This window comes from Carassius gibelio, chromosome A7 (assembly GCF_023724105.1).
Source record: "Carassius gibelio isolate Cgi1373 ecotype wild population from Czech Republic chromosome A7, carGib1.2-hapl.c, whole genome shotgun sequence".
Classification (NCBI taxonomy): Eukaryota; Metazoa; Chordata; class Actinopteri; order Cypriniformes; family Cyprinidae; genus Carassius; species Carassius gibelio.
The window spans coordinates 34,000,316-34,019,534 of record NC_068377.1 but is presented as its reverse complement, the minus strand read 5'-3'; the positions used below and the strand labels follow the sequence as shown (position 1 = coordinate 34,019,534).

Sequence of the window (19,219 nt, the reverse complement as noted above, 5' to 3'; positions counted from 1 at the left end):
CAGGAGAGCTGTGACTTTGTTCTGTTGACCATCTTAAACACTAAACAGTAGCAAACACCTAGTATTTGAAACACACTGGCAACATGCAAACAACCTGTCAGAGAGCCTTAGGAAGCACATAACAGTGCATCTATAAAACCCATAGCACTACAGAAGACAAACACCACTCACATTTACTTCAGAAAATGTAAATGCAACTGCATGTAATTACAGATGTTGTTAATTTAGAAAAAAAATATCCTGCATACTCTAACTGCCATGTAACAAATGCTAAGAAACCCTTAGAAGTGCTGTCTCACACAAGGCCATATATATTTCCAGCGTCTAAAATGCAAATCAGCAACCAGGCACCTACAAATGATTCATAGCTTGTTAGCGGTTAAGGTGAGACATGTTGTTTTTATACACTGGAAATGTAAATCCTGGATTGCTGAAGCTGAAATCAGCAACAGATGGAGGCAGGCGTGCTGGAAGCTGTTTCTTCTCCCCTGGCGTGATTGTTACTGTTTTATACACAAAAATTGTACTTGATGTACTTGTACTTTGATGTTTAATAAAAATAAATAAATAAAAATAATTTAAAAAAATCTCTGTACTGTTTAGGCTATGTGTTGTAACCATTAAAGAAAACATATTTGGTTTCATATTTGTTTAAATATTATAGGCTAATGTAATTTTTTTATTTATTTAATCAATGTTTATTATGAAAGTGAGCATGCAGCATGAGAAAGATATGATACATCATGCGCAATAGCCTATGAGACATGGAGTGGGTAAGACATGATTTGGACCACTTTATTGAGTTTTGTTTTGTAGAAAGACTCTGTTTAAAAGATTTTCGTTTTGTATAAATTGTATCTTAATTTTGATCAATATTTTATCAACCCATTGCCTGTATTTAATAAACAAGCAAATATATTAGCAGACGTAATAAGGTGCCGGCACATCACTTGTATTGCACGTGAACTGGAGGGCGCAGAAACTCAGCTTGTGCCTCACAGACAGTTTTGAGAAATATAGGCTATCTATTATAGAAAGCTTAAAAATGTCTACTTTTAAACGAAAATATTCAAAACGAAAAGAAATAGGCTACTCTCTGAATATGTAGGCCTAATCCATATGAAATGTGCATTTCTCTCTGGCGTTCATGGCGAGTCCGCATCGTCTTTGCAGTGACACAGAAAACACCATTTTATTAATAAATAATTAAATGTCTCCTTGCTATTTTTGACAAATTCATAATCATTTCTTTTGCCGGTTTTTTTGTGGCAAAATTATGCATGCGGTCGTGCGCTTGAGAGCGGCTAGTAAACGCCCATTATTCTGATCGGAACAAAGCATGACAAACTCTACATTTATTTCATTTTCTCCATAGAAATGAGAGGCCATGTCACAAGTCAAATATTTTTTTTTATTTACAATAATAGTGATTGTCGGAAGAGATGGCTTCCCTTGGCTTCAGGGAGAAAACGCCACTGAGAACGGGGATGGTCATTTCTGGAGGAAAAAAAAACTAATGAAAAAAACAAAACAAACAAAAAAAAAAAAATTAAGTATATATGTCATATATTCACTAAATAATTATTCACTATTATTTAGTGATGTGCTGCCTTATGCTAGGCCTCTTCAGCCACAGGACTACGGTGAATAGGCAACAGCATACAGAAATAAATAATGCTAAAATGCTCGGCGGCAGTATAAGGGATTTAAAACCATTTCTTACCTCAATTTAAAGTGCACCAAGCTTGGCCCTGCGTTCAGGTGTGTTGCTGATGAATATATTTTTATTTTTTTCACGTTTTTAAGTACAATATTAGGTTAGTCCACAGCCCCCCCAGGGGGGGCTGATGCTATGACGGGGGGGGCTGCAGCCCCCGCAGCACCCCCCTTCCCGCGCCATTGGATGGAGGCTAGCTGTAATTTCATCGACTAGATCCATTATAAATTAGGCATGTTGTACACCTGTCTCTGAATAATTACATTTATTCAGATGCTATGTGGAAGTAGAAGGAAGGCCATTAAAAAAGTCTGTGAAGAGTAAAACAGTATGTTCAACTCAAGCAGTCATGGTGAAATATATTGTACTTTTCTACAGATATGGTTACTGTAATTGCTTTTATAATATTTGAAACAATTAAATTGGTCAAATTCACAGTTGTGCTCTTAAGCATTCTTTATTCTTGGAATGGAAGTAAATAAGGATTAAAAAAATATATTTTGGGGTTTTTAGGGTTCTTTACTCAAAGCCTGACTCTGAGATAAAAAGGTTGTCGATCAATGCCTAAAGAGGACGCCTGAGACAATCTATTTTATTAAATGTTCTTCCATTTTGCTCTGTGTACTTGTGATGTAGATCATTTAAACAAAGTCATCAATCATGCCCAGGCATGGATTTTGGGAGCAATGGAGAGACTGGTGAGAAGATTATGGAGAATACAGCCATGAACTTGTGCACAGCCCGAGAGAGGCTTTTCATCAGATGCTGAAATGAAACATGTTCAGAGCCTTTGACTGATTTGAATAATTCACATGGCTTTGTGCACCTAAAATAGAACATAATAATAATATCTAGAAAATAAAAAATAAAAAATAAATAAAAGCAATGGAGACTGTTGGGGAAAAGAATATATATATATATATATATATATATATATATATATATATTTTTTTTAAATTACATTTGATATATTTTATAATTTATTTATTTAATAATTTATTACTTTTATAATTTACTAATTTATAAATAAAGGCTGTCAAATCGATTAATCATGATTAATCAAATCCAAAATAAAAATTTGTGTTTACATAATATATGTTTGTATACTATTTATATTTATGTATCATTTTTATTTTATATATAAATACATACATACACATGCATATATATTTAAGAAATATTTACATGTATTTGTGTGTGTGTGTGTGTGTGTGTTTGTTTGTGTGACCCTGGACCACAAAGCCAGTCTTAAGTGTCAGTTTTTCTAAGTTGAGATTTATACAGCACCTGGAAGTTGGATAAATACGTTTCCCATTGATGTATGGTTTATCAGGATCGGACAAAATTTGGCCGAGATACAACTATTTGAAAATCTGGAATCTATGGCTGCCAAAAAAAAATACTGAGAACATTTCCTTTAAAGTTGTCCAAATTAATTCTAAGCAATGCATATTATTAATCAAAAACTATACATTTTGATATATTTATGGTAAGAAATTTACAAAATATCTTCATGGAACATTCATGGAACACACACACACACACACACACACACACACACACACACACACACACACACACACACACACTTGATTTATATTACATATTACATATATTTCTTACATATATCTACATACAGTACACACTCTTCTATTGTGTAAACACAAACTTTTATTTTGGATGCAATTTATCATTGATTTTACAGCCCATACATACATACATACATACATATATACATACATAAATAGTGTTATAGATTTATTTTCATCCAGCAAGTAATGTCTGATTTGCATATTATTTATACATAAAATAACTTAAAATAATTGTTAAATTGTATACGTATATACATACACATATATGAAAAACTTTCCACATGATGACCAATGTAAAATGGTCTTAGACGTGGTTCAGTGGTGAGCTCAGTCAATGCTCTTTGGGGAAATTAGTGACCTGAGGACGCTCTATAAAACCAATGGGCAGTAAAGTAGCAAGGCCTCTGCTGTATTACATTAACTGCAGTGCGACTCATTTGTAAAGTGTCACTTTCTCCACTGCTGTAAACAAAAACATTAAATCTACCTGATGTACTGTGCTGGACTGTGCTTCTAGGGGCTTGTGGCATTGTCAGGGTGTGTGTGGATCTAGAAGCATGTTTGCTTCTTTGTGTGCTTGTGTTCTGTCAGCGGCACATCTGTGATTTCTCCTGCTTGGACCACTTCTGTCCAGATTGTGTTTGTTTTAGCTGGCAGATAAGAAGCCTGTGGAATAGGAACTAAAGGCTATGCTGCATGCCCTGGAAATAGCTGAATTAAATGGAAGCATGTTTTCAAGCAGATTCTGACACTGATAATGGCGTTCAATGACACAGTAAGGGAGAGCGGTAATAACTGTCATATTTTTAGATAATTTGTAAACATGTTTTATCTTGCATTGCATAATGTGCTCATTTATGCTTATCAGCATATTTTTATGCATGTAAATCACATTTACTGTTGCTTATGGTTATATACCTCTACCCTAAGTATTAAACTTCAGCATATAATTTATCCAGCATGTTTTTACTACGGAAATAAATGATATGTCAAAATGCATGGCTTGTTTAGGAGAGATATTTTATTACTTTACCAAGAAATCGGACTGCAATTTTTCTTGGTGGACAATAAATGCTAACAACAATTTTTCTAAAAGCTTATCTGTCGTTACTCAAAAACAAATATCCCCTGCTTTAATAAACTGGTGCTAATGGTTCTGTTTTCAATATTATGTCTCTCTTTCTTTTGTAGACACATAGAGAACTGGACAGGATTGCAGATTCTTAAGGATGTTGACATGGAACTGTACACAGGACTCCAGAGACTGTGAGTATTAAAAGAACGGATCCTATACTGGTGGATGTATTGTGTTTTAAACTAAAGCCTGGTGCACACTCTACGATTTGGGCTGTTGAACGCTTCCTCTAATCTCAGGGCGAAACATCACTGACATTTGCTCAAGGGCTTGCTTGTGTTTGTGCAATATAATTTCAGTTCTGTTTGTCGATGGGGATGTCAAAATGGGAGATGATTGATCACACATTCCACGCTGTCAATCGTGTCTAAAGACCTGAGATCTATATCACACAGTCTGACAGGTGATTTCACACAGTCTCCAGTGACATTTACCCAAGAGATTTCACTTGGGTTAGATTAGACAGTATGGCAAGTAACACTTGAAAAAATTATGGTAAAAATGACAAAGTGTGCAGTGGGTTTGCACATTTAAATTGTGATATTAATGTATTTTCTTTCTGTGAAAGGTTTAATATCTTTAATATGAAGATAATAGATATTAGGGTTTATGTAATTCTTAGATTTTTTAAATACTCTTTTATTCAAAGTTTGGGGTCTGTAAGATATTTCTCTTATGGTGGTCAAAAATACAATCAAAAGCAGTAATACTGTGAAATATTAGAACATGAGAATTCTAATGTTACTGAGTAAAATAACGAGTTGCTCATCAATGTTTCACCAGTGAAACATAGTTAAAAGATTTCATGTAGTTAAAAGTACATATATAAAATATATAGATGAAAGGTCTAGTGGGAGGAAAAAGACTGGACCATCTGCTGCGTATCCAGACCTCCCATAGAGTTTCATCACTCCCACTTATGAGCTTCCTTTCACCTCTGTCAAGCCCTCCCATCTTTCTCACCCCATCCTCTCTTCATCGTATCCTCAAGACAGAGTTTCTCACTCCACTCTCCTTAATCCCTCAGAAAGGAAGCCAAGTGGACTATTCCCAGCTTCCAATTTGCATTTTTTCTCATTAACATAGCTCTCTCTTCTGCAAACGGTGGGCTCTCCTGAACCTTCCCACACCTGGGAACAGTTTTCCAGGCTTCTAAATGATCTTCTGAGGTTCCACTAAAGGTCATCAACTTCCGCATGTGTTGAGCTTTGCGCTTCACATCTTTTTTTAAGCACAAACACTGCAGATAGCAACGTTACATAACCAAACACATGAATGCATCTATCTATCTATCTATCTATCTATCTATCTATCTATCTATCTATCTATCTATCTATCTATCTATCTATCTATCTATCTATCTATCTATCTATCTATCTATCTGTCTATCTGTCTGTCTGTCTGTCTGTCTGTCTGTCTGTCTGTCTGTCTATCTATCTATCTATCTATCTATCTATCTATCTGCATGTACATCCATCCATCCACCCAACTGTCCATTATCCATCCATCCATCCATCCATCCATCCAAGTGTCTATCATCCATCCATCCATCCATCCATCCATCCATCTGTCTATCATCCATCCATCCATCCATCTTCCAAATATCTATCTATCTATCTATCTATCTATCTATCTATCTATCTATCTATCTATCTATCTATCTATCTATCTATCTATCTATCTATCTATCTATCTATCTATCTATCTATCTATCTATGTATGTATCCATCTGTCCATCCATCCATCCAACTGTCTACCATCCATCCATCCATGTATCCATCTGTCCATCAGTCTATTTAACCATCCATTGATCTCTCCATTCACCCATACAACCATCTGTTCATCTGCACTTTCATCCGTCCAACTGTCTAACCATGTATTTTCCATCCATCTATCTCTGTTAGTTTGTCCATCTATCTATTTATCAATCCATCCAACCATCTGTCTATCCGGCCATCCATCCATCCATCCATCCATCCCTCTGTCCTTCCATCCAATCATTTGTCCGTCCATTAGTCCAACCGTTTTTCTGTCTGTCTGCCATTTATCTGTCTATCCATCCACCTATCTATCTATGTGTCCATCCATCTAATGCAAGTCTTAAAGTGATAGTTAATGCAAATATAATAATTATGTTACCATTTACTAGTTCCAAACGTGTATAACCTAATTTCTTCTGCAGAACACAAAATGTTATTTATTTTATTGTTTGTAAATGCTGTTTGTACCCAAAATATCTCTTTTGTGTTTGACGGAAGAAAGACACCATGCTGTTTTGGAAGGACATGAGTGTAAGTAAATGGTGACATAATTTTATTTTTGGCTAAACTAGCCTTTTAACCTTGTATAGATCTTGAGGTAATCAAAGTACATAAGGCCTGAACAACATTTGAAGTGCTATGTTTTTTTAATTATTATTATTATTTCTTTTTTTTGCCCAACTTTTCGAGTTCAAACACTGGTAAGGACCACTGACCTGCTCGTAGGGAGTTCACCAGCACATACAGAAGCACAACTGCAGCAGTGCCAGAATGAAATATCTGCCTACACTCGTAATCCCACCCCCACAAGTTCATGCGTGTCACGTGAAGGACCATCAGGAGGGTTTCGTAATAAGGCCCCTTGCATTTGTTTTCAGGCTTTTAAGAGCTGAATGGTTAAGTGGAGAAATGGTATAAACATGGCCAACATCCTCCTTATATCTCCCACATAACAGAGATGGATAATTGTATTCCTAGAAATAGTTATAGCTATAGAGCCATCATAATAATAAAACTAATTATGTACTGATTACTGTTCACCGGATAAGGGTGTTCTGAGTGTAATCACTTTTTGCATTAAATTCCTGTAATGAAAAGGATGCAGTCATTACCAATTAATGTGCACAGAGTCTTTAGGATGCACAATTCATTCCAGCTACTGCTGCGGCTCAGTGCTGTAAAATTGGGGACCCTGATGATACCATTATTGTAACGACACTCTCTGAAGAGATGGGAAAGATGGTGAACTGAGATTGCTTCTGCAGTTTGTCATCATAAACGGTGTATATCAAACTGCGAGGCTTTAATGAACTGTTGGCTTCCCCAGGTTTGAATGATCGACATTTGAATGATCGCACCAATGCCAGGTGCAAATGACTAACAACAGGTCCCTCAGTCAAAATTACCGGATGAACTGTGCTGTGTGGAGGCTAATATAAATGTTGGTGGTCTCATCTTATGAAATTGATTTGCCCTCATCATTGCTGGATTGATGCTTGTCATTTGTGGCCAGCCAATGACACCTGTCATTCACAGGTTTTTGAGAGGAACTGTGCATTTTTCATGTGGTCGTCTCTCTCTCTCTTTTATTTTTCCCAGGACTATAATAAATTGCAGTTTACGGACAATCCAGGCACGTGCATTTGTGCAGAACCCTCACCTCCGCTACATGTGAGTAAAATGTCTTTCAAGTGTGTTTTTGTCGTTCTCTGAAAGAGTCTTTTAAGTGAATGAATCATTCTTGTTTGCTTCCATGCACTTGTAAACAATGTTGGGCAAGCTACATTTAGTGCATATATTGTAGCTCAGATTGTAATATTAGAAAATAGTAGCTGGTGTAGTGATGCAGTGGATGAAAAGAGTCAATGAGTGAATCAGTGAACAATTCAAAAGATCCGAGTCATTGGGATGACTTTTAAACGTTCTTACGTTTATTAGTTTCAATCAGAGATCAACTTGATTAGATTTTACTCAGTGTTTTAATGGCATAACTATCAACAAGTCAAGAATAGCTAGCCATAAAAATTGGGCCAATTATTTGTTAGACACATTGTAAAAAATATTTTTCAAAGTTGTAAACAAAACAAAGGTTATTGTCAAGTTAAATTTATTTTGTTACTTGCTGTTTCTTTGTAATCAATAGTGAAATTTAATAGCAATTTTTAGTGAAATTTTTGTCTACAAAATGTTTTTTTTTCCATGATTGGAAAGAACAGATGATGTTATTAAAGGAACATGTGACCTGTTGTAAATCAAGTTAATATTATAATCAAATGGAAGTAGCAACATTTTTGTATTTTGACATATTTCCAATGAAAGGGACTATCGAAAAGGAAAACATGCAGGGACTTGGTTCTATCACTCAGTTGTTGATTGGATGACAGATTGGTTGAATGTGGAGCTTGCAGTCTATTATAAGAAAAGAGTGGGATTTAAGTTTACTAAATGATTGGAGAACTCCAAAATACATCACCAGAGACAAGTCTGTCGTTTCACTGTAAGATCGAGTTGACAATCTAAAAACAGATTGTGAGGTCAAAAAATAAATGTGCATTGATGAATAGTTCACAATAACATCAATAATATGCATGTGGAAAATAGACAAAGTGAATTTTTATTTTAATGCTAAATTATTTTAAACAATTTTCTGCTGATAACTTTTTTTTTTACATCTGAAATGCAGGTTCCTTTTGGAGATAGGTCTCTTTTGGAAACCATAGCTTTTACTTTTCATGTTGGCTGACCTTTCTTTGAATCCTTGCACAACTAATGGATAGACAGTCTTTTTACCATAGCGAGGAGAAATCATTTTAAAACTCCTATTACTAATTTTTTTACCTTTCATGCCAGTAAGCAAAATGTCTGTGACTTTTAATATTTGTCATAGTCTCAGAACCAGAGGAATGCATGGTTTTCTAGAGTATGCAATAATGGTCTCAGGTAAAGGCAAGTGAACAGGCTAAGCACTTATGGGCTAGAAAGTAAAATATCCTGTGTTCACTTGAGGCACGGACAGAGCAGATGGACAGGCTAATTGTGGGCTCATTAAGAAATACTGTCAGGAACTTTAATAAAAAGATGATGACTACTTATGTCTTATTCAATTGTGGCTCTTAGAGGATTAAAGTGGCCACTTTTGAAGCTGGAATGACCGATGGAAATAAATCACTTTCAGTAACGGGCAGCATTTTCAAAAGACAAAACATACTGATTAAGGAATAAGTTAAGTACAGTACAACTACTGAGATGTTAGACTTCCTTGACTCTGATAGAGTTGATTTTTCTAGTCTGAATAAATGAATCACACTCTCTCTCTGAAGACTATAATAATAATATGCCTATAGAGGTAATAATAATAGTCTATAATAAGTCTAATGAATATTTTTCCACTTTTGTGCTAAGGAAAGGTTCATTGGGTGTTAAAGGTTCTTCATGGGATTATAAATGCCAAACAAAGAACCTTTATTTTTAAGAGGGTTTAATAAAAACTACATAGTGAGATATATTCTGCATAAAGAAAATTATGCCTGTTTTAATTTCTTCCTTCTATATTTAGTTTCTGATTTTCACTGAGACTATTTTCAAGCAGTTGCCAGTACCTCAATTTCCTCTTTTGATTTTGGGGTATTCACCCGAGAAAAAAATCTGCAATAACAAGTATATATATATATATATATATATATATATATATATATATATATATATATATATATATATATATATATATATATATATATATATATATATAAGTAGATTATTTTACATTTCTGGCATGCATTTTATGTTTGACTGATAGCACACTCTTTAATGTCGACCACATCTCCATCAAAATTAATTCCCCAGCCCCCTAAAGAAAACCGCTTGATGATTCCACACATGGACTTAAATGAACCTTTCGGTTTTTATGCGTCCTAAACGTCCTGTGTTTTAAATGACGGGGCACAGACTGGGTGGCCAGACGTTGTGTCTCCACAGCCCACATATCAACAGGAGCCTAATAAATTTGAAGGACCCATTGTAGGGAAGGAGGAAAGGTCATATCCTCTTGGGAGGGTGGAGAGTCTCTCCCTCATTAAGTCTTTCTCCTCTACGTGATTCTCCTTTCTTCACCGAACCCCCTCCTCTGACATCAAATATCGTGTGTTCATTTTTAACATGACTTAGACCGGCACAAGAATATTTCTGATAAAATGACTTTAGTAGGGCTGAGTGATGTTATGTGTGAAATACAGCTAGACATATTGAAATATTACAATAGTGGAAATGCTTTTTGTTGGTCACATTTTTGATGTTTCATCATACTTTACTTATGGTCTAGTACATACTGTCCTTTTTACAATTATGGGTTATGTGAAGTATACATATTTGTGATGCAGCGGCATGGCTATGTAGTACAGGAAACAGTTTTTGTAAATATTGTTATTTTAGCTTTTTTTAATGCATTAAATATTATTTAAATAAGTGTTTTTTGGCGCTTCATTCATGTGGAAATTCAAACTGAATTTAGAAAGCTGTATTGCATATATTCACAGAATCTGATTTATTCTCAGTCACAAGTTTATTTCACTCTAGCTGTAAACATGCATTTTAATAATTTTTAAGTTTGAATTTAATACCCTGGCTGTGCATAGCTGTCGCTGAACTAATTATCATGCATTGCACATGCTGTTGTGTAAAGCACTCTAGAGCCAACAGCACAAACACCAAGTAAATAAAGTTAGAAAAAGAACAGTTATGTAGATGCATATAATAGGACAGTCAGATGCATTAGCCGCCTTAGATGATTAACTTACATATTCTAAATATAACATGCTTTATGGAATATTAAAAGCCAATCAAAAAAAGAGTTTGGGTTGCCAAGGACAGCAAAGAAAACCAAAAATACCCCAAGCTCAATCCCATTACCAGATTTTGATTTGTACAAGACTCAAAAAGGCACATTATACATTAGTGGACATAAAAAGAAATTACAGGATCTGTCTGAGAAGGATGTTGTGCCATTTGTATAATTTTATTCATAATTGAATAGCTTTTTATGAAAAGACTACTAATAGGCTGAATACAATGAATGGTAATTAGAACAACTGTATTATATTACAATCTTTTTATTTATTTATTAAGCTTTATATGTGTGACTATAAATAAAATGACCTCAAAATCAAAAATAAAAATTGTATTTTTAGTATAAAAGCCCTGGGATCCTGCACTGATCTTAAGAGCTTTTGCCCAGTGAAGCCTGATTTGTTTTTGTGGTCTTACTGATATGTTGTTTCTTCTGACAGATCACTTTACCCCATCACGACACTTGTGTAGACTCACAAGAGAATGACAACGGCTTTTTTTTTTGGCCCTAAATGTTTTAGTCAGACTAGTCAGATTCCATTTGGCAGATGCAGCATGTATTGTTCATCGAGACAACAGTGGTGGTAAAATGGTCTTTTCTGATTACATTTATTTACAGTTAGTGTCCATGCGTGTTACAGTGTATTTTTCAAATGTGAGCTTATATTTTCTCATGCACAACAGCTGTAAATGATATAAAGTGCTATCATGGAACACTATTACGGACTATTATAATATTGTCCCATAATGGACACTTAGAGCTCAATCATCAGTTCAAGACTGAAAACTGTATCGGCCGTGAACATTGTTTGTTTCACGTGACTGGTGCACCACCTGACTATAAGAAGTCACTTGCAATTTTTGTGCAAAATGTGCATTAGATGGCCAGTGAACAGTCTGTAAGCTACCCACAGATTTGGATGTAGCTAAGTAGGAAGATTTTAGAGGCTGTGAAAGCTTTCCAAATATCCCCGTAAGATATGCAGAACACACAGCATTTAGCCTTTGCGGGTGATAAGCTAATAGCTGTGGTTGGGTACATAGAGGGGTCTGTCCACTAACGTGATCCTCTGCTTGAATTAATTGCTGCTTTTGCTAAAGGTTGAATGTTACACTCTTTCGTTTGTTACACTGCGTTTGGATAGGCTTGGGAAGCACTCCGTCTCTCTTTGTGGTTTCAAAACATTAAAGGCGTTATTATAATACCATATATTTTTAAAAATCTATTTTACTTTTTTTTTTCAGAAATACATTTTTAAATATTCAATTTACATTGTTAAGGCACTTTGCATCTTTGCATTGTAAAAAAATCTAACATTAATCCATACTGCAATTCTGCAAAGTTGTGAAGCCGAAGTCGTTGTGAAAAAACGAATTGTGTGAATCAGTGTCTGGTTGATCAACTAAATGTTTCATCATCGGACTCGGGCTTGAATTTATAGGGTAAAATCAATACCATGCTTTCTCTCTATACATTCTCTCTATAACAAAGTACTGGGCCAATCAGAGCAGAGTAGGCTCACGCAAAGGAGGGGTTTAGAAAGACTTCTTCTAACTGCTTTGTACGAATTTGTTTTATGAATCATTGAGATATGCAGTGAAATTAAATGTAGATTGTTAAGAAACAAAAGTGTTTTTTGACTTTGCATGCATGTAAAATTGGTAAATGAGCCTCCCAAGTCCCAAAACAACACTAGGAACCTTAAAAATGGCATAAGAGGTGCACTTTGATGTCATACGTTTTTCTTTTGTCTTGTATTGAATGCTGTGCCTTTTTAAATGAAAAAATAGAAAATGTGTCAAGAGTTGTCTGACTTCATTTTTGTTAAATGTCCCATCTGGGTTTCATTCCATGAATAAATTATCCGTTGAGAAGTACTTCATCATTTACTGATAAACGGCAGCATGTCTTGGGATCTTGCACATCTTACGTAGTGCTACTTCATGAAAAGAAAGTAAATGTTCTACTGTGTCATTGTAGAATAGCTTCCCAATATTGAATCACTAGCCCGAGATTAGATTTATACTGTATTTTATTACTGATGGCTTGCCTTGCTTGTCCTGCAGAGCTGTTTGGCCTGTGTCAGTTGGGACACCAGCTAATCATCTGCCATGATTTGCACTTAAATTTGGTTGTCAATCAGCAACAGAACACATTTTCTTTTCATTTATTCTAATGAATATTTGCTTTTGCTCATGCATCCAGGTTTTAGGAATTGTTCACCCAAAAATGATAATTTTCTGAAAGCATCTGTCAGTGGAGGCTAAAGATGATCTATAGTGAGTCGCTGTAATTTCAAGATGGCAGATATATGATACATAAGTCAAATGTATTGTTGTTTCTGCGGGCTAAAAATAATATAATTGACCCCCCACACCCCACCCCACGAGATTTCTGTCTTTTAAATAAGATTAGGGAATATTGATTCACCCCAGCTCACATGCTTTGCTCAGTCAGCAGGTTGGATTTTGACAGACAGTAACGGGCGCTCGTCCTGACACTCTGTGTACACAGGTAAAGACAGCCTCTCCGAGCCGCTGTCACTCACTCCAGTCTGGAATGTTTTATCACAGCTGCGAGCTCAAGCTCATCACTGTCGGCTCAAACTCCGGGGGATTGTGGGAATATGTCTTCCATTCACACCCCGTCCACTCACCGTCGGGCTCATCTTGTTTTAGCCGGCGTTCTCAACAACAGCTGATAGTTGAGTCTGCAGCACAGAAGAGGATGCGTTTCATCCGAGACAATAAAAAAAAAGTTTGTTGGTGTACTCATTGTACATTGTTCAGTCTCAGTTGGGCGGCCTGTTTAACATAATTGAAGAAAAATGTGAACAAAAACTGAACTCACAGTGACATTTATTCAAGTGGTTTCTGAGATGTTTCAGGCAGTGAGCTGAGCTGTTTACATGACTGGTTCTGTGCTGCAAATTTGCACATATAATTACATTTTTATTTCCATTTTAGATTTTTTTCCCCGCGGTAACTGTTCTCTTCGTATAAGAAACAATCATGCTTTTATCGAATTACAGGCTGCAGCTGCATTCATCTTCATTCTTTCTGAATCATTTCACTTTCTTGAACAAAATGAGTAATAAAGTTAAATCTAAAACTGATATTAAATGTGGAGCTGAAGCAATATGCATGGACCATTATGACATGAGGACTTAATGGTTACACTTAAAATTTTGATTTGCACCCCTCCCCCTTAATTATACAACTAACGGTAATCAAATAATAAAAATGAAAGAATTTTCACATATAGCATGGCTTAGTTAAAACTGAAAGTGTGGGACATTCATTTGTAGCATGCTGTACTGTACAAGCGCAGGTTTCATGCACAATGTTATGCTCACGCTGTGGATATATCTGACTGATCTAATTTAAACCCACAGAAGCCAAACAGGCCAGAGCGCTCCTGTCAGGTTAGGCCTCCAGACAGTAGGACTCTGGCATTGTCGTCTCACAATCTTTTTTATTTTTTGCTTGCCATATCGGTCAGCTTGGCAGAGATGATGCCAATAACTAAAACAGGAAACTATGTGGGCAGTGTGATTTCATTTCATATCCCACCACTATTCAGTACATCCTTTATAGTCAACAGCTGACTTCTAGATTTTTTTTTCTTTCTTTGGGCCAGACAGTAAGTCACGAGAAGCCATCGTTTACAGTGATTATTCCTAGGGTGGCCATACATCCTCTTTGGATGTACTTTGGGTTTGTTTGTTTTTATTATTGACATGCTCTCTACAGTCCTCATATATTCTATCTACGTGAATTTGCATTGCTGTACTGACATCTATTTCAGAATTTTTTTTTTCTTTGAATAGGAAGTATACTTTGTACAGAATCCTGAAAAAACGAGTATCATGATTGCCACAAACTGTGTTCAACAACTGATAATAAGAAATGTTACTTAAGCAGCAAATCGGCATATTAGAATGATTTCTGAAGGATAGTGGGACACTGAAGACTGAAGTAATGGTGCTGAAAATTCAGCTTTGCCATCATAGGAATAAATTACATTTTAAAATATTTTTAAATAGAAAACAGTTATTTTTAATTGTAATAATATTTCACAATATTACTTTTTTTTTTTTTTTTTTTTAATCAAATAAGCATCTTTGATGAGCATAGGAGTATATTGTTAAGTATCTCTTTCCACACTTGGTTGATCTGGTTGATCTCTTTGATATAGTGCGTCCAATTACGTGAGGAAAACCAAATCTCTAGCCAATCCACCAGATCAAGGCAGCCCGCTGATTGAGTTTTGCAGGGGCATGCAGCTTTGCTCCAAACAGCGTTACCCTGTGCCAGTTCAACATTGCCATCTGCCCCTGTCTCTCAACTCATCAGAGCAGCTGAAGGTGGCGGGCCCAGGTGCCAGGGCACGGCGGCTGCGTGGATGACAGCTTTGAGCTGCTGTGAGGTGCCGGCATTCTGCCAGGTCTGGGCACAGTGACAGCGCGGCATTCATTAGTGCCCCTCACACCTCTGTCATTCACAGGACCCTATAGTGTCTGTCCTGACAAGCCTTGCCCTTATTGGTGCATTTAAGGGTTGGGCTGTATTACAGTACAGGGTGAGCTATGGTAGAAATGAGTTTAAGTAAATACTGTATAACACTGTTTAAAAGTTTGGGGTCGATAAGCTTTTTTATTATTTTTTAATTTTATTTTTTAAAGAAGTCTCTTCTGCTTACCAAGGCTGCATTTATTTGATCAAAAATCATTCCTGTGATGGTAAAGCTGAATTTTCAGCATCAATTTAATCATTTTTTATTTAATCAAGTGTCCTTGATGGAATAAAATAGATGTAATGATATACAATGATATAAAATGAAAGCTTTTAGTCTAGAGTGTGGGATCGATCTATACCAGATCGATCTGTACCAGTTCTTGTTTTTTGTTAGCATGACTCATAAATATTAATTAGGTGACATTCACCCAATAGTCATAAATATTTTTTTCTAAAGCTGCTGACTCTGAAAATCTTTTCTAATAAGCACATTTGTCTTGTAATTCTTTACAAATATCTAAACAACAAAATCAGTAGAGAATATTAAAACTGTGTTAAATGATACTACAACCTATTTTAAGGAAGTATTTTAGAAAGCACCTCATTTGCATTATTATTTTCTTTTCTTTTATTAATTAAGCATAAACCTTACAGGATTTTAATTTATGCTTAATTAAGCATAAATCTAACAGGATTTTAATTTATGCTTAAAAAAAGATACAACTATTTGCCAAGAAACTTAGAAAAAGCAGAACATAGTTTAGCAAAGTGTTGATTCCTTTGTAGGCCTTTGGGAAAGTAAACAGGTGACTTTTATAGACCGTGCTTTCGCTACTGTTGACAGCTGATGAGACTCCAAATGGATTTATGAATGAAATAGGAGAGCTATTGAAGGAAACAGCAGAGAGGTAGTTTCACCTGCTGGGTGCAGAGACCACCCGGAGGAACTGAAACACAGGCGATGCTTGATTCGGTCTGGCTGCAGTAGCAGTGGATCTTTCATGTCCCAAGTGTTTTTGTTCCCTACCTGAGCTTATTTCCTCTCTTTTAAAGCATCTCCTGCCAGGATTATGCTTGAAAGCATGATGTCCCATCTCATGAATCTATTTCCTCTCCTCATTGTGCAATCACTGAAAACCAGCGTCATCAAAGCCAGACAATCAAAGGGGACAGTATTCGAAAAGCCATTTGTGGGGCAGAGCATCTTGTGCAATGCAATCCTCTCAGTTGTCTAATTCAGAGACCTGCAATATATTACATTTAAAGTACCTTTTTTGTTTTCCCTCTTTTTGGTGCCACAGAGCGTGCAAACACTGATGAAATGAGTCAGTTATTTTATACAAAACCGGTGCATATTACTGTTTCTGTCTATTAAAAAGGCTTTTTCTACAGCAAAGAGCAATTGGAATGCATTTACACTGAACAAGGCATTAATGGAGCCTTTTTAAACTATTATTGAACTTGCGTGCCTTTCAATGCAACTTCTCAGTAATTAACATGAGTGTGTTGACGTGAAAATAACACATTCTGTTAACAGCACCCACTTGTGTCTGGAAAAAAAATATTTCTATTGTGGTTCCTGTTGTTGCATTTAAGGGTTGAAAACTTTCTTTGAATGTCTTAATATAAGTGAGTTTAGAGAGCCATTATGATAACTGGGGATGCACCGTTCACAATTTTTCATGGCTAATTCCGATTGCTGAATTTTTACAAGCAAATTGGCCAATTCCAATACTGACTGCCATTTTTTCTTTATTAAAGCAAGAAACAAGAAAGAATGAAAGAGTACATATAAAACATGTTCATTTGTTGTAATACAGGCTGAACTGGCTTCAAACAACAAGTAGCAATTTGAAATTAAAGGCGACATTGCATTAAATTTAAACAAATTATTTTATTTGAGTTAGACATCACTTTAATGTTTCATGCTTTAGAATACTGTGAATTTTGTGACATAATTCCTGTCTTATTATTTTTCTCTCCAAATGTTGTGCTTTAGAGAAAAGAAGGAAATCTCTGACTACTGTTCACTAACAGTATAAATATTTTGAATTAGCTTTTATCGTTTATATATATACATAATATATGTTATGTAGCTTTAGAACTAAACTAAAATAATCAATTTTAAAATGAAACATATATTTTAACTTTAGTTAGATTACACTTTTATGTTTCATGGTTTAGAACGCTGTGAAGTCTTTGAAACTCCTTTGATACCTGCCAAGTTTTCCAAAGTTTTGCCATGAAAGAATAGCTGTTCACCCTATATTGATACAGACAGTAAAGAGGATCTTTCACTACTGTTACTGATCAACATACACTGACGATTGGATTGCCAAACGTTGTAGGGCTCACAAGCTGTGTATTCAATTTAAAGCAGGTATCTGCAGTTCTGAATAATAGACGGTAGCATGACTCAGCCTCGTGGAGAGAGAAAGAGAGAAAGGCAGAGGGAACTGAACAGGGTGGGTGGCACCATAGCAGCATCTCTGACAACACAGATCTTAAAAGTTAGCTTTAGTCAAGCCAAAAACAGACACTGGCAGAACTCCATCTCAGCCCTTGAACCAGAGCTGAGCAATTAAGATCCCAGTTGGTATTTCTTTCCCCAAGCATGTCATTCCAGGGATCTTTCTAAAGAAAAAAAGAGAAATGTTCAGCCAGTCTTTAAATGTGCACAGCTTAACTCCGTTTATGACTCAATGTGTGTTTACACAGCCTGTAACCTTTCTGTGATGGATTGATTGATTTGAGGAGCTCTGTGCAGAGCTTCATGTGGCTGTATTGGTTTCTAGATCTTATGTTAAGGAAAAGATGTAATTGTATATAGCTGTAAAAGGTAGCCTATGTACTGTATAACTCTGACAGCTTCCTTCACCTTCACACGGCGTCTTTTATGATTAAAATAATTTAATTATAAGTGTGTAGCTCTCTCTTTCTATTTAAAAGACTGGGACATTAATATGAATAATAATAAAAAAAAGCTATTTAAAAGTATTACTAAAACTATAAAATATTATATAAATAATACTAAAATAAAACTGGTGTTCAGTGAAATTCTGTAACACTTTAGAATAGGGAAAACGATTCACTATTAACTAATTGCATATTAGTATTAACATATTGACTGTTTTTATATATATATAAATATATATATATTTTAATGTTTTAAATGTTTTAAAATTTTTAGTTCAGTTTTCTGTTTATTTTTTATGTTTTTTTTATAATTCTATTTATTTTTATTTGTGTTTTTGGTAACTGAAGTATTTATGTCATAATTTCTTGTTGACAAATTGTAGAAATTGTAATTGATGTGTGGTTCCTGTTATTAGCTCTGAATCACTGGCCTGCCTCTCGTATTGAAATCCCTCACTGACCCACACATAAACAGTTGCATCAGAAGCGAGTAGCAGAATGCCTGTGAGCACATAATGATGATTCATAAACCTCCTCTGTATATCGCTGATTGGTGCGAGGTTACATGAGTCTCATTTTATTCTGAATCGTATTGAGGAAGTATATCCTTACATGTATTTTCGACTGATAATGTGGTTCTCAGAGCTTTTAAAAGACTGTGTAGTTTGTTTCCCAGCTGTGGTTGATTAACATACAGTATTCATGTCTCATGGTATTTACCTGATACTCAACAGCACAT

The 19,219-nt window shown here is 35.4% G+C and overlaps 1 protein-coding gene across 2 annotated transcripts in view; it reads left to right on the top strand.

The window, feature by feature from the left end:
• LOC128017335 (NT-3 growth factor receptor-like) overlaps nt 1-19,219 on the top strand; it is a 90,403-nt gene that overhangs the window by 9,311 nt on the left and 61,873 nt on the right. For both annotated transcript variants that reach the window (XM_052602686.1, XM_052602685.1), the window contains exons 2-3: nt 4,501-4,575; nt 7,804-7,875. In XM_052602686.1, the coding sequence (XP_052458646.1) occupies nt 4,501-4,575; nt 7,804-7,875 (147 nt within the window). The remainder of the gene's footprint in view (nt 1-4,500; nt 4,576-7,803; nt 7,876-19,219) is intronic.